This window comes from Trichogramma pretiosum, unplaced genomic scaffold (genome assembly GCF_000599845.2).
Source record: "Trichogramma pretiosum strain Unisexual culture from Peru unplaced genomic scaffold, Tpre_2.0 scaffold51, whole genome shotgun sequence".
NCBI lineage: Eukaryota > Metazoa > Arthropoda > Insecta > Hymenoptera > Trichogrammatidae > Trichogramma > Trichogramma pretiosum.
The window spans coordinates 1,154,854-1,181,284 of record NW_019641226.1 but is presented as its reverse complement, the minus strand read 5'-3'; the positions used below and the strand labels follow the sequence as shown (position 1 = coordinate 1,181,284).

The 26,431-nt window shown below is 42.3% G+C and overlaps 1 protein-coding gene across 2 annotated transcripts in view; it reads left to right on the top strand.

Annotated features, from left to right (window-relative positions):
• Positions 1–25,103, top strand: part of LOC106660426 (leishmanolysin-like peptidase) — a 105,737-nt gene extending 80,634 nt beyond the window's left edge. The window contains exons 3-14 of one of the 2 annotated variants that reach the window (XM_014383386.2): positions 2,545–2,575; positions 6,508–6,590; positions 20,058–20,169; positions 20,246–20,427; positions 20,498–20,698; positions 22,536–22,955; positions 23,060–23,080; positions 23,182–23,314; positions 23,425–23,584; positions 23,652–23,818; positions 23,914–24,033; positions 24,098–25,103. In XM_014383386.2, the coding sequence (XP_014238872.1) occupies positions 2,545–2,575; positions 6,508–6,590; positions 20,058–20,169; positions 20,246–20,427; positions 20,498–20,698; positions 22,536–22,955; positions 23,060–23,080; positions 23,182–23,314; positions 23,425–23,584; positions 23,652–23,818; positions 23,914–24,033; positions 24,098–24,265 (1,798 nt within the window). In that variant the 3' untranslated portion in view covers positions 24,266–25,103. The remainder of the gene's footprint in view (positions 1–2,544; positions 2,576–6,507; positions 6,591–20,057; positions 20,170–20,245; positions 20,428–20,497; positions 20,699–22,535; positions 22,956–23,059; positions 23,081–23,181; positions 23,315–23,424; positions 23,585–23,651; positions 23,819–23,913; positions 24,034–24,097) is intronic. The other variant, XM_014383387.2, reaches the window with a different exon arrangement.
• Positions 25,104–26,431: the final 1,328 nt, after the last annotated feature.

Genomic DNA, 26,431 nt, shown 5'->3' with positions numbered 1-26,431 from the left:
GTCGGTGGTATAGAAGCGTGCTTCGATGCTCGAGAATCAATTTTCGCGCTGACGCGTGCATGATTTTAGAACGGCGGCGTTGCTGTACAGACAGATAAGCCAGACTGAATAATTGTGGCTTGTGGCGCTCGAATATTCCAAGTGTCGACGCGATTAGGTCGCGCTCTTGATTTAGTAGAGGCAGCTAGGCGCCAATAGCGCGCAGTTAGTTATTAGCCCAGGCAGTGGGCGCGCGCGCGTCGCGTCGCGTCGGCAATTAGCGCGATAAAGGGCAAAAAACTCGCACGCACTCGCACTGCACGACGACGACGAGGTCAACGTTAAACCGTCTTTATGGCTCTCTGCTTTATAAGTGCTGAAAACGTACGAGCGCGGAAAACAGCTACAGAGTCCGGTAACTGCGAGAGTACAGATAAAGAACTCGAGAGCCGCGCACAATGTGTATTTAGGCTCGATGTATTGTTTTAGAGCTGAATATTTTCAGCTGAGCTTGCGGTCCTGAACGTGTGTACACGAGACGATTACTGCGGCTAGCAGGCATATACGAACATGCTAACAAAAGAAACTTGATCAGTATAGCCGCAGCAGCAGCAGCAGCAGCAGCAGCAGTCGTCAACGGCGCGCGCGCGAAAAGCAATCAATCGTGCTAATAGCCATTAATAACGCGCGCGCGTAGCTTGCAGCAATTAAGAGGCTTTAAGAAAGAATGAAAAAAGCTGTGCAAGTGCAGCAGCAGCAGCATCAGCAGCATCAGCAGCAAGGCTAAAACAGCAACTATATACATCAGCGTAGAGAATGCCCAGCTCCGCAACGTGTGCGCAATTACTCATCGATCAATATCCCTCGTTATCGAAAGTTGTTTCCCCAAACGCGCGCGCGAGCACACATGGTGGCGTTTGCTCGGACAGAAACAAAGCGCTTTTCCCCCGAAAATTGCGCCTATACGCGCGTATACACTCCGTGTAAAGCTGATTCTCACACCCGATCTGCACGTGGCTTTTAACGCTCCGTGCTTACGTGTGTGCGTGCGTGTGTCTGTGTATGCATGTGCACCGTTCTCTATTGAATAAGGTTTGTATGCTGCATAGGTAGTTGGCGGCTTGTTGTTGTACTCTCTGAATCATAGACATACACGACGTTGTACTTGCTGCGTATTAGTTTCAATGGGTAATATTGCTTCCACTCTTGTGTCTGCCGCTGCTATTGCTGTTGTTGTACCAACACAACCAAGTATAATGATTCAATCGATAATTTATAGTAAATCCCTCCTACGAGCAAAGTTTAATCTTTGCGTACCAAAAGTTGAAAGAAAAAGGAGAAAAAAGGGAGTCGGCCTGGAAAGAGAAAAAGAGCGAGTAAAGCGTTCGTTTGAATTCCGTTCCAGGCAGCGATAGGCGATATTTTGCACGAGAAACTTTATTTTTAAATCCCTGAAATCGGGATATATATGCACGCTCATATACGTATATATATGTGATGCAGGAAAGTCGAAAGATAAGAGCGTAAAAGCCGAGACAAAAAGTCGTCGACTTGGCGCGAGTTCCAACTCTCGTACGCACGCACTTTACGTGGAATCTTAATCGCTTTTTTCCAAGGCGTGGCAACCGATGTCACTACGGTTTGCCAAAGTGTTTGATTAAACCGAGCCTCTCATTTGTCGAAAAATAGCACTGCTTTTGTACTGCTTTTTACGACTGGTAAAAATACGGCAATATTTTTTACCATATTAACGTGAGCGAAATTTTTCCGGTTTTTTTTTGGCTAATCGGCTAATAATGAGGAAAAACAGTCTTGCCTAGTCATATACTCATATCTCTCTGGAAAAAGAACCAGTGGGTAAAATATTTTTTAATTAATGATGAATTACGAGGCTGAAATTATTATGTAGAGCAATTTTCGTGGACCGCTTGTATGTGCAAAAAAATAGAGGAACATTAAAGCATCACAGCTAAGCAGTGTACGCACAAAGAGAGAGAGAGAGAGAGAGGGAAAAAGAGAAGGAGAGAGTAAAATAGCGAATGCCTCGTGCATGCGTATACATGTATATGTGTGTATATATGTTAGCAAAAGCTCATGAAAGGTAGAAAAATTGCAGCGTTACGATATATGCAACCAGCAGACTACGAAAGAGAGAGTAAATAAATAAAACAAAAAAGCTCTGCGCGCCGCAAGCGCATGAGTGCTTTTGAAACACGGCGGCGAGAAACAATGTCGAACACATTCCTCTCACTCCCTCCTGTACCTCCCTTCGTCCCCCTCTGCAAAGCCCGGGTTGTGTTCATTTATGCGCGCTTAATAAATGCGCTCACAGCTCGTCTATTGTTTTCTTGTGTATGCGCTCAGATACATGCACACCACACTAGAAGTGTACGTATAGCTGATTTCTCCACCGACATGCAAATTGACCAATTTACATTGTATATCATTTTTAATGTTAACGTTGACTCAACGATTTCATTCATATTGAGCTAGAGTCAACGTTCGTTACGTGTACACATATCACGATGTAATTAATAATCATCATATTTTCCTTCTCTGTTTCAGATTGGACGACCGTAAATTCGAGCTGATTAACGTAAGTACAGAATTCACGTTCTCCCAGTTATTACATAGAGCATCTTTTAAACGCAGCCAGGCAAAAGCAAACCTAATGAATAGTGCACGAAGAGCCCGGCAGTCGATATAATATGCAGCCGCCTCCATACATCGTGAGCGACTCGAGCTTTCCGCCAAATGGCTGCAATGCATTAAATTCACTTGGCCTTTATCCTTTAATTTTTTAGCGCGCGAGTAAACAATTTACGCAGCTTGTTTCGTTATTGTTTCGCTCGGCCGTTATACAGCCCTATATGCATAATTTATTAAGCGACGGATTACAATAATTCAAACTTTGTTCAGAATTTTTACGTGCAAGTAAATTAAAAAGCTCCTATTTAGTTAGACGATGATCTTGCTGTTTTTTCATACCTCGGCGTTTGAAACCTGGTGGAATTTTCGAATGGTCTTTTCACTCGCCTCTCGATATAACTTGTATTTTATTTTGTAATATTGCTTCATAAATCGAAAAGTTGAATTTCAAAATAAGAGAAAGTAAATTTCAACGTGTTATTTTGCTCTGCAACTCATAAATTCAAAAATGTTTTAAGTTTAATAATATGTTGAAATTTAGCGAGCTTGCAATTCTTCGCTTTTTCTAATACCAGTGCACTCCGTAAGCTCTTAGACTGATGAACAAGTCTTTCACATAGGTATATATGAACGATAATTACATTCTTCTGGTGTATAAACCAGAAGCTTGCAAGTATATGGCCTGAGCAACCGCACACGATCGGCAACACATTGAAGCGCTTCGGGGCCTCACTTTATCTCTTCTCTTTTGCCTCTCGCATTGCTAATTGTAACTTCAAAGTCAAGTCAAGACACAGCTCGTTGAGTTTTCTTCCGACTTTTCCACAAGCTACAGAGAGAAGAGAGACGGCAAAAAAGTACTCACAATATGTTGCTTGCTCAACTCCGCGAGTAATTTTCACTTTGTGATTTCGTTAAGCCTCGAGGTTTCGCTCCAAGGTGTAGACGTGCGCTTGTGGCAAAAACTAATTGCATTTTCGAAAAAATCAATTTTTTTTTCTTTCTCGAAATTCTCGTAGCGACGCTCTACTTTAGATTAATGCGCAAAAAATTTATCAGAGCCATGCGCTAGCTCGTATGCTTGAGGGATCCATTTTAGCCCGAGTATACAGAGCTTACTTGTACGTCTCCAGGGTGTCTTATTAGTGAATTATCAACGCTGCCACCGCCCTATCTTCTCTCCTGCGAGATGCTCGTAATGAGATTCTCCTCGACGAGAGCTTGCAGATGCTTTTTCTCTCACTCTCTCAATTTTTCTCATTTTTTCTCAATTTTTTTTCATTTTTTCTCATTTTTATCCTCATTTTTTGCATCTCGTGTGGGAACTCGTTTGCTTTTGTCAGAATTTGGAGACCTTTAGCGTTTCACGGCACATAAAACACACAAAAATCGATCAAATTCTCGCCAGTGTACATCAGTCCTACGCACACGCACGAGTTCAATCGCACCGAATAGCGAGCACGGCATGGTTTCACTATCCTCTCTGTGCAACGTGCAGGTCTTTATCATGAGGGATTTAAGCGCGGATTAAAAGCGCGGCTCATTAACGAAACATCAAAAGGTCCCGTCTATTGCGCCAAGGGCTCGATCGATCGCTGTATTTTTCGAGCAACTGCGAATGAACATATGAAATCGATCATTGAACTTTGTGCTTTCAAAAATAGTCGTTGCGTCGAGACGCGTCGTCTGTTTGTAGCGCATGTGTGTGTGTATATGTGTGCTTTGAAAACATTGAAAATTTATACGCGCTCAATTTTTCTGCTTCGCGCTCGTGCATATACAGTTGACACGTACATATTATTTTATATGCCTCGCGAGAGTAGCAGAGTCGCGCGTGCACCGGTTGTTATTTTTTACGTGCACGTCTACGTCGGATCGCGAGAGAAAAAACATCGATATGTATGAGCTTGGGAAAAAGTCGAGAATATCTCGTATAAGTTTACGTGACGGATGAGCGTTTATCTTGCCTCCATTAAGGAATGTATTTTTCCAGCATAATCGAATTTCCTCTCTATCTTTGTGCAAGCGAGCATCGCGCAAGCTTGTCAATTTCAGCAGCTGAGGCCAAGTTCGCTTAGGCTTGCGTCTTTCTCATCCCTATCTCTCTCTCTCTCTCTACGGAAACTTGCGGATCTATGTGCTCGTGCGCAGAACCGCTCTACATAAACAGCTTTAGTCGTCGGCAGCTTGTACGCCTGTACAGCAGGATCTTGTCGAGCGTATGTTTTCACAATAGACATCAAACGAGTTAGAAATAAGAAAAAGCAAGCGATCCGAAATTCCTCCGCGAACGAATGGCAATCCAATTAATTCGGTGTGCACACGCGCGCGCTCGTTCGCTCGACGTCAAAATCCTCGGCGAGCAATACACGCGATCACCGGCCAACTCGGAATTCCTTTCGCGTGGCTGAGCCGAAATAAAAGCTATTTGGCCGAACGATAATCTCCGGCTAGCTCTGGCTCGCGAGTTTTAGCCTGCACGCGCGCGCGCGGGGGGCCAAAATTCGATCGCGCTGCAGCCCGGCCGACTGCAGGATTTATAGCTTTTGAATATTTTCGAAAGCCATATCGACTCGTCGAAAATACACGACTGCCTCAAATTACTCAACTTCCGCGCAAAGTCCGATACTCGCAGCCGGTTCTGCCCCGAGAGCTCGACTGCATAAGAAGACCGACGCAGAATAAGAGAAGCGTCTATGAATAAAAGGCTAGTTATCAAGATCGTAAATCCTTTAGACACTATAAGGGTTTGATTTATTTGAAAACTTGGCCGTTAGCTGCACTTCCTTTTCTCAGGCCTTTTCAACCACTCGATCCATCATAATTTTCTTTTCTCTCTTTATCTTTGCTTCCTCTTCTCAGCTCCTTACCTATCCCCCGTTCGTTTTTATCCTCTTACTGTCACGTGCGTGCGATGCGTAGCTGCGATTGGCTAGTACGCGCTTCGTTATATCTATTAGTCTGATCCGCTTATCTTCTTCTCTATTAAACGCAGACCAGTGCGCAGCAGTATTCGAAACGGCCAAGCATTTAGTTGAGCAAATGAAATTATAAAATTCATCACTAACGCTTTTTCGCGTTGCGTCAACATTTGCTCATCGCCCAGCAACGAGGTAAAAAACACACACACTCGCGCGCGCGCGCGCCCATACCGACGGACGAAAAAGCTCGTTGTGGTTTTTATACTTAGGCGACTCTCGCACGCGAGCACAAAGTGCATCCTCAACCCTTTCATTTTCACGCTTTTCCACGCGAGTCTTGTTCCACTGCCCACTTTTTCCATCTTTTCAGCTCGCTCGCAACGCAATTTAGAGTCCGGATTAAACAGCTTTTTTCCCCTCCATCCTCTATCTACCTTTTTTCAGTCAGCTTTAGGGCATACAAATTTGCATTGCTCTACTTTCGTATTTTTTTTTTTCAGCTCTAATGATCCCACTACATTTGACTTGTTTTACAGATCACGCGATTTTGCCCTTGGGGCAATAAATTTTGTAGAACAATGGCAGCGCGCTATTCAAACATCTTTGTTCAGTCGTAAAACATCGCAATAATTCAAGTCATTGATCATTCGTGAAATTATTCCTTTATATTTTTCTGAATATAAACCGAGGGAGCATTTTAACTCGAAAGAAATATTCGTTACTCGATAACCTGAGTTCTTTACCGCTTTGTAATCGCTTATATAACGGCGTAGAACATAAATCGACAGTACATAAGATCGCGTCCAACGTATTCTACTGTACATATTTCCTTGCAGACGAATATTTTAGGCGTGCAGCTACGATTAATGGCAATGACAGTGAAATATTTCGTTGACAGCGCGGCGTTGTTTTATGTGCTGTATATTTTTCTAAACGCGTGATGCATTGTTTGTTTCAGAACACAATTCTGCCCGAAGCTGTACATTTTTGGGAGCGAGCTCTAATGGTACGGGAAACAAGAGGAACCATACGTCTGAACCGGTAAGTTTTCCTCATTACGCTCGTCGTGCTGAAAATAAGCACGTCCGACCGCAAGCCGAGCCGTTCGAGCATGTATATATACACGCTCGGAAGCGTTCATCATTTTAACGTGCAGATATATGCATGTATCTGGAAAAGCCGGAGCCGAGCACATATACGTACAGCTCTCAGCACACAATATGCCAAAGTGTCAAAGTTATTCAAACTCGCGCGCGCGTACGACAATGACGGGGGGGGAAAGAGCTTTCGATCGTTTGAAAGCTTCGCGCACAGTGCAGCAACGCAGGCCATACTTCGATTCGAGTTTATATATCGCCGCAAGCGACAATGGAATCTCACGACGTCTCCGTTCTCAGCTCGTCATTGTGCTCGTATCGGACACATCGCAGCCGGTGCCGTACGTCGCTGCTGCTGCTGCTGCTGCTGCTGCTTTTACTTCCCTACCGGCTGGCTCGAAAAAAAAAAAAAAAAAAAATTACATAGACGAGAGCGCGCGAGCTCGAGTAGAGCACGCGCGCTACGTAAAGCTCCAGTTATTGCTGTTTCTCCTTTGATGCGCATTATATATACGTGCGTTCCGACGTTACGTGTGTATACGACGACGGAAGAAAGCTCAAAAATGGTAATAATTCAAAAAAAAGTAATCGATAAACAAAGTAGCGCGAGCTCGGTTGTGTACCTAGCGATGTAGCAGCGATCCCCTACCCCCCGCGCACATAGCAAGCACAGCGATATAATCTAATCTTACCATTCTGAACAGCAAACGCCGCCGCCACTGCTGCTGCTGCTGCTGCTGCTGCTGCTGCTGCTGCTACCGCCGCTGCTGCTGCTGTACATATATACACACACGAGCGCAGCACGAGGCAGTGCAAGTCAGAGAGCTAGCCTCTCGCGTATAATTTGTATGCATGCACGTCTCTGCCTCGGGGCGTTGCGCATAAATCTCCGCTTACGTCGTATAGCCGTAATGAGGTCTCGGAGCTTGATCGCTTGCTGACTACGTGTGCGCGCCTGTACCTTAGGCTCGCCTCCAACTCGAGCTTGCGCACATATATAACGCCGAGAGAACGTCGAGTCGAGGCTACATAAAGCTAACATCGTGTATCGTTCGAGATGTCTCGGATGCGTCCTCCTCCACGTATCCTTGATATTTTCCCTGCAGCTCTCTCGTCTTTTTTCTCCCTCGCTTTGCGTCTATATTTAATTAAGTTTCTGAGACCCCAGCGAGCTTTTGATCAGATTTTTATTACTTGAATTTTACGACTGCATCAAATTCATCGCGCGTGCCATGGGTATTTTGGAATTCCTTTGTAGCCGCTGCGACGAGCGGCCGCTTAAAATACGTGTATATAGCATAAACACGCGATTTATTACACGTACAAGCTTTCAACATACAGTAGCTATATAATAATGATAACTGTGCATTCGCAAAAAAATAAAAAAAAAAGCCCTGCCAACTTTCAAGTCACGAAGCCGCACGTCGTCGGTTATTTATTATTTACATAAATCCAGGCGCACGTCATGGATATAGTCTCGAGCGGCGAGAGAGTTGATATCGCAGCCATCCGCAGTAGTTCATACTCGCTTGTCGTCGTCGTCGTTGTCGTAGGAGAGAGAGAGAGAGACGTTTTTGTTGCAGATCGCGTCCAAGATGCTGCTGCGGTCAGCTGTAAACATCTCAACTGTTCTTGGAGAGTAATATAGATTATAAAAAGAACGAGCACTGCGTAAACGTACGTGGCTTTTTTTCAATAAATCCAGCCATGCACCGTGTGGAATATAATAAGCTAGCTGCGCGCTGCAAATAATTTCCTCTTGGCTGAAATATCGCATCTCGAGTAACTAAACCAACAATTCGAGCAAACGTACTACTATTACGCACAAGGCGCAGATATGTATGTGTGCATAAGCGCATATCCATCTCTCTCTCTCTCTTTCCCTCAGTCTTCTTCTCTCTCGCTCTCTAGTCTCTCCGTGCCACACTTGATGAATGCCTTGGAGATTGATGGAGGTGTGCGGAGTACGCGCAGAAAGGCGCATGCGCACATAACTGAAATTAATGCGCGTCGGGCCGCATTCAAGCAAATACGCGATTATACCTGTGTACATGCGCCTACATTGTATGTAATATATATATCACGCACGTGTATTTATAAATACATGTATACAGCGCGTATATCAGTTGGCAGTTTGGAGTATGCTTACGCGTTTCGGCGGCTAAGAAATACATGCATGTGTACGTAGAGCCATGTTTGTTTTTGCTGCTAGCTACATAGTTTTAAACCTACATAGGTATATGCTCGCCGTGTACGCTCGTATTTGCCAGGCATTTCAGCTTCGTGCACATTGCGCCGAAGGCTGGGCAAGACGTCCTCTTCCTTGCGCCTCACCTAATGTCAGAGCTTTGGCTCGAAATTTCGACATAGATTTGGTTTATGTTGCTGTTGTTGTTGTTACGCGCTCATGATACTTCTCAGTTTTTGCCACCCAACTCGCTGTCAAAGCCAGAGATAGAGGCAAGAAGGACTGGAGACGGAATTAAATTGCTTTGCCAAAAGCTTACGAGAGCGTGGCGCGTAACGTTGCTTAGATATGTGCCAAGATTTCGGGCGCTCGAGTCTGACCGAACATTTGTCGCTACTACTGTGGCGCATCGATAGGACAAATAAAACAGCTGCACGTACAAACACGTCGTAATTAGCGCTCGCCGAGTTTACACATTCGAGCGCCGCTGTCGGCTCGTCGACTCTTTGATAAGCTGTCTCGCTAATAATGCTAATTGGTCCGGCTACTGAATACCTGCGTCCCGGCCCGTTTTAATGCCAAACGAAAGAACGCGCAGCCGTAAACGCGACGGCATTTCCGACTCTTTTCTGCTCTTCGCGGGGAAAATTAGTTTTCCGTGAAATTCTAATCGATCCGTTATGCCGTAAGTCATAAAGTTTATCAGTTTGTACGCACGGGCACATCTCGCACATGTACCTCCGAGGCTGCTCCGTACGCGAGTGATATTTTGTCTGTTATGCCGACGAGGAGGGCTTTGAACTTTTTCATCAAAACTTTTTCGTTCTTTGACTCAACTATCGTCTTTCTCCCATAGCCGCAAGAGACTTTTTACTTTTTTCGCAGGTACATAAGGACTTCTATTCCTTTTGTTTCACTTGCTACCTCTCTCTTTCTTTCTCACTTCTTATTTATGCCTCCCACTTTTGTTCATACCAACTTTGTTGCTCTTGTGTTGTTTTCCATTCAAAATTACTGCTATTATTTACCGATACTTCTTCTTGCTTTCTTTGCCGAGTAATAACACACGCGTTCTGCAACTTTCGTGTTTCCCAACGGCGCATTGTATCATTACTCAAATTGAAGCTTCCCTTCAAACTTTGACGTCTCATACACGAGAAAAGTTTATCATCGTCGCGTCTATGAAATTCAAGGTATTACAAGACATTTTTGTCAATATATAGAGTCGCGTGCAAGTTTTTACCTGTTTTGCGCACGATCGTCCAGTCCTAAGGTAAGCCAAGTCCGTTTTTTTGCGCCTCGCTATAGGGACAAGTTTCACAGGGAGCTTTGGCATAAAAGCAAAGTATGCAGCTCTTCGTGCAGCAGCGTAAGAGGGACAGTAAAATAAAACGCGTAAAAAATAGAGAGCGAGTCTATATATAGAGGCTGGTAGGAAGGAAGGAATACTGAACTTCCGAAGTGCTTGAAAAACACTTTATTTTCAGGAGGTGCGCGCGCGCTCGCGTAAGCTTATGTATTTTCGCTTCTTATTTTTTCCTGCGTTTAAAGCTGTTGCTGCTGCTGCCGCCGCTTTCCTTCCTTGTTTCGCTCTTGCTTCGCGCGAGCATAGCTTTTTTCCGGCTTACAACGTATGCAGTACATTAGAATTTCTCTTCCCCAGCTCGTTTTATTTCTTTTTTTTTTTTTTAGTCCTGCAACGTAGATAAGTTGCAAATTCGCGCGAAAAATAATCATAATGCCATTTACGAAACGTCAACTGCAGAGAGAACATTTTTCTCTTCGTTTAGAGCTGTTACTGAGATTAACTCGTATACGCGAATGCGAGCTCGCAAGAAAAGCGACTTTTTCTCGTTTCTCGGCCGGCTCGTATTGCGCCGCATGTACAATCGCGCTTTAATTACAATCTACTGCTTGGCATTTGGGATAAATTTGCCGGTGGCGCCTTCGAAGCTTCGATGATCCTTATTCCGTAAGCAGGAGTCTCGGGACCCTCGAGAGCCATCACTCTGAAACAATCTTCGCGGCTCTCGAATTCTCCACGGACTGTCGGGCATATCACACCCTGTATTATCTGGGCCAAGATCTACATGAGCAGCAGCAAATATATCGCACGCGTCGTAGCGACAATCAACCAAGCGAATATATTCAAAAGCCATATAAAGTAGTTTCGCGAGAGAGAGAGAAAGAAAAGACGCAACAGCGCGGCTCATTCAGCATGTATAACACGACGGTGTAAAAGTAAAAGGCCAAGAGAGCGAAAATTCAAATAGTCTTGGAAGAAAAAGCTCTCACGGCAAATCCAGACGATCCATTATTCAGCCATCGCGTGCGCGTTTGTTTACCCGCTACCTAGTGAAATTTTGCCGCGGATTCTCCTGCCCCAAGGGAGGTGTTGCTGCCTCGCCGTTGCCTGGCTCTCCTATCTCGGCCGAAAAAAAGCCTTATGATTTTTTCATGTGACAAGCTAGAGAGATGACAACTCCGGAGCACTAGTTGAAAGCTCTCGAGAGGAATTTTTCCTCTTACGAGACGCGTTGATTTGCATGTGATATTTCTTGCGCTGCGAGAGGGAAATTTCAGCAGTGGCACTAGCTGCAGCACTGCCGGAGAATAATTCTCATCGTCAAAGTCAGTTGTACAATTATTGCACCCACGTCGGAGCATAAGAAAACACAATTTGCTTTATCGCGCACACAAAGTTCCAAGCAGCTAAACTTCCACCAGTGCCACCCCGTTGATAAGTTACACGACGTTCTCTCTCTCTCTCCCTCTCGTGTGAAAGACAAAAGTTAAGACTCAGAGTGTCGTATTATAAACCATAACTTTGCATCTATACATGTATACTTGGCAACAAAAGGGAGTAAAAAAAGAAGAAAGGCAAAATTACAAACGCGTGTATAACTAGTGATTCGATCTCGTTTAAGTATACAATCAAAATGTAGTTTATAGCATCGTGGCAAAGACCACATAATACAACTTTTCAACATCCATAATAAACTTTTGAAACTACTGGTGAAGAAAGAGAAAAAAAAAGCGGGAAAAGAGGTATACGGGCAGGTATATAAGAGCCTCGTAATACCCAAAGGCCATTACATAACCTGACCGCAGCGCAGTAAAACACAAAAAGCAGCAGTAGCAACAGCAGTAGCAGGGATATCTCGAGAAAAACGAGACAATAACTCAACAATCTCTAATAACGCCGAGCGAGTATTGCCCCCGCTGCAGTGGAAATAGAAGCCAGCTTTTATTTATCGGAGACTTGCAACAATAAGCATGGAGTAATAGCCGGCCTGTTTAAGCGGCAAATTTAGATCAATTTATCGCAAAAGTTTACCCAAAAGACGCAGCTAATTCGATACGCAACATTTAATCTTTTAGGTGCGGCGCGCAGCACGAGATTTGCATAGCACGGTAAATTACCTCCATATACGTAATCTCCCGAGCGCGCGGGGCTCTGTTGTGGCCCGGAAAAATTTATATCGACGTATTCGAGAAGTATTGCCTGCCTGTACTTGATTCAAGACCTCTGCCTCTCGAACACTCGATGCTCTGCTATCGATTGCTCCTTGTGTTATTGTACGTGTTCCTTTTTTTTGCACCTTATATATGTTGTTAACTGTGGCCCTATATACGCCTTGAGAATCACAATCGCAATTTTTTTTCTCCCTCTCCAGTCAGTACAAAATATATATATACATATTTACGAGACTGAGCCCCCTCTGGAAGGTCTTGTAGCTCATTCTCCATCATCAATTACGTCAGAGACGCTCTTTTCCTCTAATACCTACGAGCTATCAATGCAATAGCCCATACATTCTTGCACGCGTCCTCAAAACAATAAACTAAAAAAAGCTATAAATGTACAGTGAAAGGGAAAAACGTCGGAGATTTTCAGGCGCAGCAGCGAAATGAACTTTATTGATTTTCACAAAGATCGAAACTGTCCAGGTTACTTTTAATTCACATTTTTTCTAGGCTTTTTTCGCGCCCACGCATCATGACATTGTAGAATTATACGGCAAAAGTTATTTCCATATATACTGAGATCCTTAAATATTCGACGAGGTGAAAATTCACGAAACTTTTTCATATTCCAACTGATCCCAACAACAACAGGCGCAGCAGCGTCGTACGCATTCAACTTCATTTCCAATAGAGAAACAAATTTCGAACAAAAACTGGCTGAAAACCCTCGTTATTTAGGTGCACTCTCGTGCACGCACACGGGAGAAGCCCATTGAAAATAGGCGAGGCTTTGGAATGGCTGAATAATTGAAAAACGCCGATGGATATTAAAAAAAAGAAAAATAGGAGACAAGAGAGAAAGAGGAAAAATAGCAAATATAATCCGAACGTGAAAAAAGTTCGTAAATGTATGGATTGATCTGGTTGTATGTATGTAAATTCGAAAGGAAAACAAACGAATCACTCCTGGGAAAATCATAAAAATTATATTAAGACTCGGAAAAAAAATCATGATAATGGACAAATGTCGGGCAGCATAAATAAAGAAAAGACCAGATAAGTTTTCTAAAGCTTACTCGAGTCAGCGCGGGTCGAGCGTGCGAAAAAGAAAAGCGAGGAAGAAGTAGCCAAGTGCCAAGAGGCCGAGTATACTGTAGAGGATTAAGACTACGTCACTCGCGCGCTGACTTTTTAATTAAAACGTTACAAGAAACTCGCTAGAACAAACACACAAATGCTTTTAAAGAGACAACAAAGACTTGACATCATAATATTCTCAAAGAGGCACTAGCGACAGAGATAGAGCAAGAGAGAATGAGACTAGTCAAATTAACTTTGTTGAAGAATTTGTAAGTACATTATGTCGATTGTGCACGTATTGCGTCATTTCAATCAATAATTTTATAATGCTGATACGTGATATTTTGTGCACAGAGAAAAATTACTATAATCACTGCGTAAATAATAAGTCATAATGTCAAATCCTCCATTCTCGTTATTTTACATTTTTTTAGAATGCTGAATTGTGAACCATCGACGCATAAGGAGAAAAAAAGATGGCTTAATTTCATAATAATCATAGTTTGTGAGTTGAGCTTTGCTTTTAAGCTAGACAGCGCAGCGGATCGTATGGGATACATAATCCTCCTATCGGATCTCAGCTTGATAAAGGAGTCAAGCTCATGTAATATAGAAGGAAGGGCTGCTTCCGCTGCTCATCTGAAAAATATAAAAGTCTCGTGCATCGATGCATTAGCAAGATTTCGCGCCAGCGGCTTTGAGTTACATAATAAAAGTCGAGAGAGAGTAAAGAAAAAGGCTCGAAGCTGAAAAAATTACTCGTTGTAGCGTACACACATTAGCGCCGGTGTATATAGGGTAAGTTGGCTGCGATGCTCGCAGGGCCGGGGCGATAATGGCTGCGACTAATACGATCCGCTGAGCGGCGTGCGTAGGTATACGCGCATGTAACATTTTCGCAAAGTAACTTGCGCAGACTAGGCACGCTCTGTAATCGGATTTTGCACGCGTACGCTGCCAGGAACGGAGCGACTCAGGCCTGCCCAAGTCTCATTAGAGCTGCATTATACACTCGCTCGATGAATTCGCAAAGATGCCACGAGGCACTGCGCATATGGAGAGTATCAAGTCGGCGCCACTGCCACCTTCCAATTATCAAGCCGTATCAGCTAGTGCAGTGCAGCTCTACTCTATTCGATTGTAGAATAAACAAAAATTTCCTAACCACAGGGCTTACACCCTGGCCTCCATTAAACGGAGATATAAATGTGTGTACACGGCTCGCGAGGGTGCCAAAGATAAAATAAACACAAGACAGAAAGCTTTAAAAAGGCGCCTCGAGTTGCGCCCGGGCGATAAAAGAAAATCCAGGCTACGCTGCTGTATGCAAGCTAAAAAGACGCTTCTTGTAGCCCGCAGACTTTTGTGCTAAAAAAAAAATTTTTAAAAATCGTGAATAAACTTCACGTTTAGAAACTATAGGCATTGTGTCGAAATTAATTATTATTTTGGCCCTCTTTCAGTGTCACAGCAGCTTTTTATTTTAAAAGCTTTCAAAAGGCCCACTTGGTTCTAGGTGCGTGCATAGTGGAGAGGTTTCTATTTTTTAGCTGCAGCCAGTTAAGCCTTAACCAGAAAACTACAAAAGACGTTCTCCGAAGCGTCTTTGAAATGTGTATTTATCTTGTTCAACTCTCGGCGACATAATGAGACCGTCGAAATGTAAACGTGGCGCTTTTTATTCTCGCGGGTGCGACTCCGAGCTTATATTAAAAGCTGTTGCAACTCCTTTATTACAGCTTATTTGTCATACGGATCCGCGATAATTAGCTCGAGCGACGTTTTACGTGTTCGCTTAATTTATACCGAGTGCTTCGTGAAAACATAATTGTCCCTTTTGTCCGGGTGTAAAAAACGACGCTCAGATGAAATCATGCTACGCGTCCACCTCCCTCCCCGCATCTTGTCTCTTGACTTCGCCGCAATACTTATCATATTTTCGACGATGTGAGTACGTTATAGCTGCTCATGACGTTTTTAAGCTCCTTCCGTATTTTCAGCGAGATATCAAACGTTTTTTGCCTCAATGTACATATCCTCCTAAGCAGTGAAAATTGTTAAGTCAGACTGAGCTTTTACTTGCATATCGCAAGCTTCCTTATTATTCAAAGTAAGACTGCTTTACCAGTCATTTTTCATCTATATCGCTCCGTCAAATTTTCATTTATAGTGTCATTTCTTGAATATTAATTACAATATCACAAGAATATTTATTACTTTCTTTGATTAATCTAGCGTCTTTGAAATGCCGTATACAGTTGAATTTTGAATTTAATACATCTTCGAAATGTTTATCTTTGAACTTACAAAAATTCCTCTTTTTTGCTTATAATTTTCAATGCTTTTCTCTTTACATAAAAGGTTCAAACTTATATCTTGAAGCATGAAATGAAAGAGAGAATGACGGACATCAGAGCCATGTATATACGCAATATAAAGCGGAGCAATGGCAGTAGGAGCGAAACATTTGCCTAATTGACGCAAGTCATTAGCGTGAGGACTTTTTTCGCTTAAAGAAACGAAGGGTCGAGCTTGAGGCTATGAATGCAATTAAAAAAGTTCATTAATTTTCTGTCTTTTTCGTCGAGTAATCAGCCATTTCTTGGGTAACTTTTTTCTTTTTTAAATATTGCTTTGCTCATTACAAGTAAATGCAACTCGATCATAAGAGTTAATTTGCAATTCATTCCTTTGTCTCCTCGACGCGAATCACCATCATTACTTTTGCGAGAGCTGGGCGATGTTTTTTCATAATCGTAATTCAAGGAATATTTTTTCAAGAAAATCCACTTTCAAAGCTGCGCTCATCTTTTTTACCACTGTTTATCTAGCATTCACATTTATATTCGCTTTTCTTTCTTTCGCTCTCTTCTCTTTTCACGTGGCATAATACACACTTTTTTTACCGCAATGGGAAAATCCCGAGGAATTTTCTCGAAATGATGAGAGAAAGAAAAAGGGAAGGAGAACGAGGCAGTGCAGCGAGCGAGCGAGAAATTCTTCTGGTCCATATTCAATTTCGTAATGGACCCCCAAGCAAATCCTGAAAGCAAATAAAAAAACCCGGAAGCTCGCTCGCGCACATTTAGCGGTCTTCTATATCGTCGTCCCTTTATCTAGGAGAAAAAAAATTCTATCGGATAATTTAAGTTTTAATCTGCGGATGCGGGAAAAGATGGCAATTCACGCGGCCGTAACAATCATCCGTAGTTTCAATATCGTAAAACGACGGCTCGTCCGTCAAAACAAATTACCGTTGCGCACCGTCGGACAAACAGAGAGTAACGAGCACGTCTGGCCTTTACAGCCAACAACACCGCATAGATTAAACTGTATAATATTCGTCGGTCGGCCAAATTCGCGAAATTAGAATTTCGCGCATATGTACGTTCGCACACTGTGCGCGCGGCGATTCTCATTAATCAGTAAGCTCGCGCGCATATCTACGCAGCGCAAGCGAATAGTTAATCACATTTTCCGGACTTGTTCGAATGAATCCACTTGCATTGAATCTATCCTTGCGGTGTAATTCAACAGACCTCGTATATTTTCTTATTTTTATTAAGAAATGTATCTGCCGGCGAAAAATCAATTCAAGTATGCAGCTCGTTGTTAACTTGATACTTCGGGTCGTATAATAACAGAGCGCCGACTCCGGTGTAATTTCCTCCTCGATCCCCGAGCGTCAACCGAAATGGATCCTATGCAGTATTTTAATCCCAAAATCTTGTCGAAAAGCAATATACACCTGGTTTTACATTTCTCATGTCGTATGTCAATTTCATCTCTCTCTCTCTCTCCCTTTGCCTCTCTTCCTTTCTACTTCTCTTCCTCACTCGGCAGCGTCGCGTAAATTACGTCAATAGCGTGTGACGTTCTAATGGAGATTATACGGAAATATATATCGATGCACGCAACGTGCAAAGGATATAACTCCGCTTATAATAACCCGAGCAAATGTGCTCATTGTTGAGAATAGGCAGTTATAGATGCGATAATCTATTGCATTGTGCATGTCTCTCTTCAGCTCTCAAGGGATTTGTGCACACGCCCACATAAACATAATAACCTGTTTAATTAACAGATGTGCGCCATCTATTGAAAGCCAACTGATATTTTAGTGATCGTGTAGAAACCGCTGAATGGGAATTTCGTGAAAAAAACTTTACCCTGGTGTACCGTAAAATTAAAAGATGAAAGTTTGACAGTAGTTAAATTGTACAAGCTTTGAGTTGAGCTTCGTTTCAGTTGCTTTTAATGTTCTGAGATGATTTGATCGACTTTTACTGTACGAAATAGTCTCACTCTAATGCGCAGATGAAATTTTTTTAATGACTTGTGCTAGCCCGTATGTTGCAAACTCAATTCTCTTGAGAAATAACTTATAGACTCATGACCATACAGATAATTTTATTTTAATACAAAAATCTGAACTCTGTTTCAACAAATTTGGCAATTTTTTTGCTATTCGTTTACTGTTTATAGTTAAAAAGTTCACTTTCTTTATTTTCTATGAGTTTTCGAAAGCTGCTGTATGTAGCAGCAAAAGTTTTTACCTATAAAAATCATCTGATCTCTTTGAAGGTTTTATCGTGCTTTATTTCTCGTAATTTTATCCAGCTTCAATTTAATACTTTTTAATATTGTATATTGCAAATGTACGGTAGATTTCTTGTTTTAAATACCAATATCAAATTCAATTTTCCGATGAAAAGCGGACTGTCGCAACGATTATCATTACATCATTTCGATGCAGCTCTGTTTGCACAACTTATTCGGCTATATCCAATTTTTTCTCTGAGCATTATTGAAAAAATATTTCCCTTGGCTTAAGGGGAGGCTCTCATGAGACTCGATCAAAAAATCGATTTTTTTTTTTTTGCTTACTTAGATAGCAAATGTCCCGTAGAATACACCCCCGAAACCCTTTTTATCAAAATCGATTTAGTTAAAAAATTATAGGCAAAAAACCGAAGCTGTCTTTTTACGAGGGAACGATGTATGTATGTATGTACATTCACTTTCTAAAACTTTAAACGCGTTTTTCTCGAAACTATGTTTTCTGAATCGGGCGGCAACATATCTCGAAAAGTACTACACTTAGAGATACGCTTTTTTTTTATTTTAAAAATAATTAAATTGTCTGGAGGTTGAACCTATAAAATTTTAAATTTTTTCATTATTATTACTTTTTACAGCCCTCAAAAGAGCCAAAAAAGGGCAAAAAAAGAAATTTTTTTCCGAAGTCCGCCATTTTATCAATTTTTAATTTTTTTGCAATTATTTAGGTTCAACCTCCAGCAAATGTCATCTTGTTTAAGAAGAACTTCGCATTTTTAGTTCGGGCAAAAACTGAAGGCGCTAGCTTGCCGCCCGTTGAGGTACCTTTTTTTAACACGACCTCCATCAAACGCTGCTAGGCGATAAATAATTCGATATTTTGGTCTGAAAAAATTTGTAAATATAGTTGAATACATACTTTATAAGTACAAAAAAATTTGACTGCATTATTCACTTCCTTCCACGAAAAAAAAATCACGAAAAACATGTCATTTTTGAGGCGCTAGATGAGAGCCTCCCCTTAAATTGGATCGTGCATTACAAAAACTAATTGATCGAAATATTTGAGACCCAACAGTATGGTTTCCACTAGTCTAGATTTGTGTACATCATTCGAATTTTTGGACCGTAAAATGTGGATTTTAACCTGTGCTTTAATTCACCCGTGCCCGCATTGATTGCTGCAGCTACGACGCGCAGGGGATCGTTTATAAATTTTAAAGCATTAATGATGTAGTGAGATACGATCAGATAAAAGGGATCCGTCCCTGATAATCGCTAAACGCAATCAACATGATTTTCATACATTTTAAAAATGGATGGGAATATACGTTAACATATAAACGCCTAAAACTCAGGGTGTATACAATTTTGTTAAAAATAAAAAGTCATTTTGTACCGAAAATCCTGATATCGAAAGGTAAAAAAAAATTATTTCAAAAAAGGTCTGATTTAAATGAACTATAAATTGAAAAAAATCGATAAATGTTATAAAACCGAATTTTAATGAAAACGCAATCGTTAATTTATTATATCCTTGGGGCATGAGCGCCAATAAAAATTAATATTTTATCGCGCAAATATGTAGCAAGGCGTTTTATCGAATTTTAAATGAAGTCTTACATTTTTCTTTAAGTAAATGCGAGTAATTTCAATAAAGTAAAATACGCCCCCGGTTTTTCGCTCTTTTTCTATGCTACATTTGAATGAGTTTAAAATTGAAATATCATTCTGATGGTACAGGAGAAATTTTATTGCGTACTTGAAAAGAGAGGGTAAAAAAAGGGAGGAAAGTAAAAGAAAGAAATGGAATACTATGTTGTATTCGCAAACGTATAAAATATTACATTCATGAAGCTGATAATATTCGGTGCCTGTATAAGTAAAAAATAAAAAAATTGTTTCCTAGAACTTATTCACATTGCACAAACTTTAAAAATGAAAAATTTTCCACTTGTCCTACGTTATTATACGCATCGACTGGTAATCAAAGGCAAAGAAACTCGGAGATGAAACTTGCGCATAAAGCGCGACTCTTTTTATTTACGGCTCCCTATTGAGCATACATAAAAAAGTAGAGACAGAAATGATGAAAGTGTTTTGTTACTGTTTCAGAAAATGCGAGAGCACCCAAGTGTTCGTGAAGGACAACCTCACCCACTGCATCGACACTTGCAAATCTGAGACTATGTGCGGGGAGGTCGTCGTACCCGAGGAACATCTCGACGTAAGTGTATCTAAACTTTCTAAAAAAAATCGAACAGCCAATCAAAAAAAATGTCATTGTTCTTGGGATTACTTAGGCTTGCCGAATTTGCAACAAAGCCGGATTGAACTGTCGCGTGGAACCGGGCAGCGTACCGGGTAGCGGCATCGACGGCGCCGACTTCGTCTTTTACGTCTCGGCAATGTCGACCGAACGCTGCAAGAAAGGCCTGACCGTGGCTTACGCCGCTCACTGCCAGCAAGAGGCCGCACTCGATCGGTAAGTCCAAAAGTACAACTCGACATTTTCATGGGCTCGCGGAGTTACCGAGATATATTTTCGCTCGCAGGCCCATAGCCGGACACGCCAATCTCTGTCCCGAGAGCATAAGCACCAAATCGCAGGAGCTGGAGACTCTGCTGAGCACGGTGAAGCACGAGATTCTTCACGCTCTTGGCTTTTCCGTGAGCCTGTACGCGTTCTATCGGGACGACAAGGGTGAGCCGCGTACCAGAAGAACCGAGACCGGCAAGCCGCCTCTCAACAAAACGTAAGTGTAACGACAACGATTAGTTGCTCGTAAAATAAAACTACCTCGAAGCGTATCTCTGCAGCTCGAGTTTCCGGCGTCTCGTCGTCGATGTTCGATCCCTCGCATCGAGACACATTTTCGTTCTCCCCCTCTCGATTGCATCTCTTGGCCAAACGTGCCGTGTCACCCAATTTGAACCATTTGCTGAATTAATCGTGTAGGCGTGTTGTACGTGTATGAAAATTCGACAATGAACGAACGACGCTCTAACAGAAAGCATTAAAAATAATGGCATTGATCAACTGGAGGCACAGTGTGCAGCAGCAGCAGCGGCTATCCATGTGCATAACAGTATCTAATAGCTGCCTCTGGTTAACTATACACATATCGCGCTGCGTCTATAAAGAAGCTGACAATTGAGCGCGCCTATAGAAGCGAAGACAAGTCGACTTTCCGTCGAGTCTATTCACGGGCTGTTCGCGAGCGCTCATCATCCTCTTACATATTCTGCGAGTGCGACTCGAAGATTACAAAACTTGGCTGAAATTATCAGTGGATCCGGTGCAAAAGCTTCGTGATACAGTTTCGACTAATTTCTATAGTATACTCACTTCGTTTGTAGCTACGAAGTTAACGCTTTCAAGCTAATGGCATAAAAAAAACTTTGCGGTGAGTTTGAAAACTTGTAATACTTTTACTTAGCCAGTTACGCCGAAGAAATGTTAATCTAATGCGATTTTTCAAAGTTCTTTTATCTAACTATTTTGAGAGGAAAATTATTTAACCGTATAGCCGAGATTCCATTGGTGCAATTTCAGCGTCTGGATGAACGTATAGGGCGAAAAGTCGAGTTAGCTCGTTATTGTGCTGCAACAACATGTCGTTACGCTTGGCGCACATTGTCCTCTTGTCCGTGCTCATTCTGTAAGTATGCGAGTCGATCGAGGTCCGACTGTTTTACTGCGAGTGCCGTTCCAGCGTAGAATCGAATATGATGATCGCACGATGTTATACCCGTAGATCGGTCGACGCGAGCTGCAGGAGCTGCGGCGACAAATGCCACAGATGCAAATACGGCTATAAGTTTTCGCGCACGTGCGAATTCAACGTCTGTTACAAGGTATAAAATTCGAACCACTCGGCAATCGCCATTATCTTTGGAACTATTCATGTGACTCTGTGCCACGTGTGTGCTCGAGGTGCAGGCTCCGGGGGAGGCTTGCGGACGGATCGACGTGGACGATCGCCTCTGCGCCGAGGGCCTCTACTGCAAGAACCAGCTGTGCCAGGGATGCAGCCTCGAGCCGTTCGCCTGCTACAGCGAATAACAAGCGCAATAAAGTACGCGCAGGACAATTACTTTTTCTCGCCGCGGACGTTTCTCGTCAACTACCTGCTTGCTCCGCGCTTGGCGTTTATCGCAGCTACTTGCCGAGCAGTTCACGCGCTCCGCCGGGAATTTTCCAATTTCCAAAGCAAATACGAGCGGCTCCTCTCAAGCACTCGCTCTGCTTTTAAGATCGAGCGAAACATCCTTTAGCCGAGATTTACTGCACTGCCAGCGGATACTTTTATCTTTCCGGGCGCGGCGGCGATGCAGCCTGAATTTCCAATTTTAATTCGAGTGCGCCACCGCCCGATGAGGTGTTGAATTCAGCGCAAATATTAGCATTGCTCGTCGTCGTCGCGCGCGCGCGCCCGGAATGGAAATTAATTTCCTCGCACGCTGCAATTCGTTTGTCTTTATTTTGCTTATCCTCGACGCTGCAGAGATAATAATAACAGGCTTGCGACTACTCTCGAGAAGCTCGAGAGTAAATCATTACAGCTGTAACGTAACGCGTGCTTTTTATAGGCTGCAAACGCACCAATGGAGCGAGTCGACGATCCGCACGGTGATCAGGCACAGTTGGCAGGTGCACGGGGGCAGCGTGAGGCGCGAGATGCAGATGGTCGTGACGCCGCGGGTGACGGCCGAGGTGCGCGCCCACTTCGGCTGCCAGGACCTGGAGGGCGCCGAGCTCGAGGACCAAGGCGAGGACGGCACCGCCCTCACCCACTGGGAGAAGCGGGTCTTCGAGAACGAGGCCATGACCGGCACCCACACCCAGAACCCCGTCTACTCGCGCATCACCCTGGCCCTCATGGAGGACACGGGCTGGTACAGCGCCAATTACTCCATGGCCCAGGAGCTCGGCTGGGGCCGCGGCTTGGGCTGCGACTTCGCCATGAAGTCCTGCAAGGAGTGGATCGTTACCAAAACCGCCAAATCCTCGTGAGTATTCTTTTTCTTCTCCATAGGCTTTTTTTCCTTTCCTTTTTTCGCAAGCTCCGATGTACTAACCCCTGGCTGACTTTTTAATTGCCCGCATACCTTAGGAAAGATTACGATAACGATCCGTGAGTATCTAGAACGAACGTTGACTCGATGTTAAAACGAGCAATCGCTCCTTCTCTGCTCGTTGCTGCTTACTAAAGCGAAACCTTTCTCTGCTCCACAGGCGCAAATCCATCCATCCGTTCTGCAACAAAGTGAAACGGGACCCGCTGCAGACCGAGTGCACCGACGATCGCAGCTCGGTGGCGCTCTGCAATCTCGTGGAGCATCCGACCCCTTTGCCGAAACAATATCAGGTACGTCTATTACTTGCGCAGACAGCGGATAGATGTACGGCGCGTAAAGTGCGCCCGAGCTTAAAAGCCGATGTAACCCAAGGCTCATTTATCTTTTGCCGTCTTTTCAGAATTTCGATAGAATACCGAACGTGCCTCGGGGTAAAGAGGAGTACTACGGTGGCTCGGTCTCCTTGGCCGATTACTGCCCTTATAATCAAGAATTTACATGGCGTGCCAATAACACCATTGTCCGCGGCTCACACTGCCTTTACGAGGATAATAATCCGCGTAAGTGCTCGATGATTCATTATCAAAAGTCAACTCCAACTAACGACACTTTGACTTTGCTTTCTAGATTCTAAAAAAAATTTCGCCTTGGAAAAGTACGGGTCAAATTCGCGATGCTTCGACCACACGAACCAAATGTGGGAGGAGCGCACCTGTAAGCAGGTGAGGCAGTGGCAGCACTGGGGCTCCGGCTGCTACAGGTACAAATGCGAGGCTGGACGATTGCATATCATGGTAAGCGACAACGACCGCAAGCACGACTTTTATTAGCCGCGCCTCGACTTTATCGCACTCTCGCGTCTCTTCTACTATGTGCTTTTGCCTTGTAGGTCACGAATTACACGTACACGTGTTACCACGCGGGACAGGAGATCGCCATCAGGATAATGCAGAACGAGTGGCTACATAAGGGCGCGCTCATATGTCCACCTTGCCGTGACCTCTGCCAGGTAAATACATTCTCCACGACTCTCAAACACGAGCCTGCCTCGAATTAATGAATCTTCATTCTAGGAGGAATTCGCTCTTCGTGGCGAGCATTGCAAGCCCGGTGACGAGCACCCGCCGGCCACCTTTTACCATCGAGACAAGCTCGACTGCAATAACGCGGCCCGCAGCAAAGCTCCCAGTCTGGCCTTTCTTTTCGTCGTGCTCCTTCCTGCCTTGTTTCATCTCAGGTGATTTTGACACATAGACAGGCTGTCGCTGCTCTCCTTTTTCTTGGAATTACGGATTCAAGAGCAAAGATCGATACTTTCCCACTGAATGACTGCCTGACCATGAAGAATGTGCGAATAGAACGATAGTTGATCATTTTAATTTCTGTGTGAAATCGTCGTTCAAGTACGAGTCCTCTCGCTGTTCCAATTTACAAGAGATATTGTGATTATTTTCTTAATTATAGTCCAGAGAGTCGCACTGTTTTACCGACTGAACTTAGCTGATTTCGTAGGGTATTTTCATTATCAGCGATACTGTGCGCGTCTCAGTTATTGATATTGAGCTACGCTTTGCCGGCATTTTGTAAAAATATTCGAATAATTTTTCTTATCCATACATGAATGTGCTTCAAAGACTACTTTCGTGTCAAGATGAACCTATAAACAGTATTGAATCGCATTCCAATCGAATGAAATTTTTTAAATGGTTCCCAGTTATACATTGCTGATATTTTTTAAAGGTTGAACATATTTGTGTCAGTACCATTGCGTCTCTTTATTTACTATTAAACATTCCTCATATCTTAAGGATTAAGAATTTATAATAATTTAATAATGTAACTTTTAGATATCATATTTCGAGTTCTTGTTATGCATTATTATGTATTGACGAGATTTTTAAGGAATGATAATGCGTTAGATTGTTGCCATTCAACTTTTAATTATATAACTTGCAACTAAATAAATGATTAAGTTGAACTAGACTTTCATATTAGCTATATCAAATAATGTTACAATTTCAGAGGAATTTTTTATAAATTAAAATTAATTAAGGTGCGTTTAAGTAATGTTTTCTTTTTGTCGTGTAAATAATAAATTGAAGTTAATATTATATATATGATATATTATATCAAATTACATCCAGATTTGTAAATAAATCAAATTTTTAAGAAAAGAAAATGTAGTTTATACTTACATAGACACAAAGTAAATCCATCAAAATACGCTAACAAATTTTAATTTTAGAAACTTCAAAATTTAAATCTACATCAAAATGATGTATTAGTGAAGAAAATATTGATGATAGTCATGTAAATAATAATGGAAAAGTATCGTTTCATTTAAAGTAAGCAGTTTTGTAAAAAATTGTTATTTTTAATGTTGCGATCTATCATTGAAATATTAATGTGTAAATTTTTTTATTTCCATTAAAAAATATTTTAAAAAAAACTTTATGATGATGGATAAACTAATTTACTACAAAGTCACATTGAATGTTTTGTTAACTAGATCAGTAATAATCCAGCATTAAAAATGTCTGGAATCAGTAAAATTCTATGGAGGTTTCCAGAGAAACATTTTAATTTTGAAAAGATATAATAAATCCATTAACTTTGTATTATTGCCTTTATGTCGAACAGTTTCATTTATTGTAATTTAGAATTGAATGAATCTTTTTGTGCGACAATGTGATACAATTTGAAAATAATCAACTTTATTATTAACTTACATATCGAATGAAAAAGATTTATAGTTATAATAACGATCGATCTAATGTTAATATTTTCATGATGAATTTTTGTAAGCTCTTATTTGTCATTGTATGTCATAGAATGATATGTGTTGTTTGAATTTTTAAAATTAAAAATAAAACTAAAAATTTTGGGTGTTTTTTCATTTACGCAAATCATCGGTAGCAAACACTATAGCTTTATGGTAGTTTTCGGGCTTGTCTGCAAAAGGTAAATTTTCAGAAAGAACCGCGATATTTAAAATCGCTCTTCGCCGAGGGAAGAAACAGAGAAAAAAATACGAGTAACGTCGATACATGAAGCCGAATTTATATATACCACGAGATGAAGCTATGTTTATTAGAAAAATGTTCGTTTCCGCGGCCGCGGCGCGTGTGGCTATTTCTGTAGAAATGTGGGTGAAGGAGGTCCACGGTCGAATCAAGCGCGCGCGCGACTCTATTTTCGAGAATTGCGGCATTCGCTGACTCGTTGGTTCACCGGTCGATCCACGCCTTTTTCGCTTCTAATCGAAAATTTTACTTTTCTCTCTCCGCAATTGTAAACATTTTGGAAAAGAAAAATCATTCGTAGCGAGACAATTCACATGCGCATAAATAAGCTCGCAACTGTGTACGTGCAGAAACCAGCGATGTTGAGGCATCGTCGTCACGTAT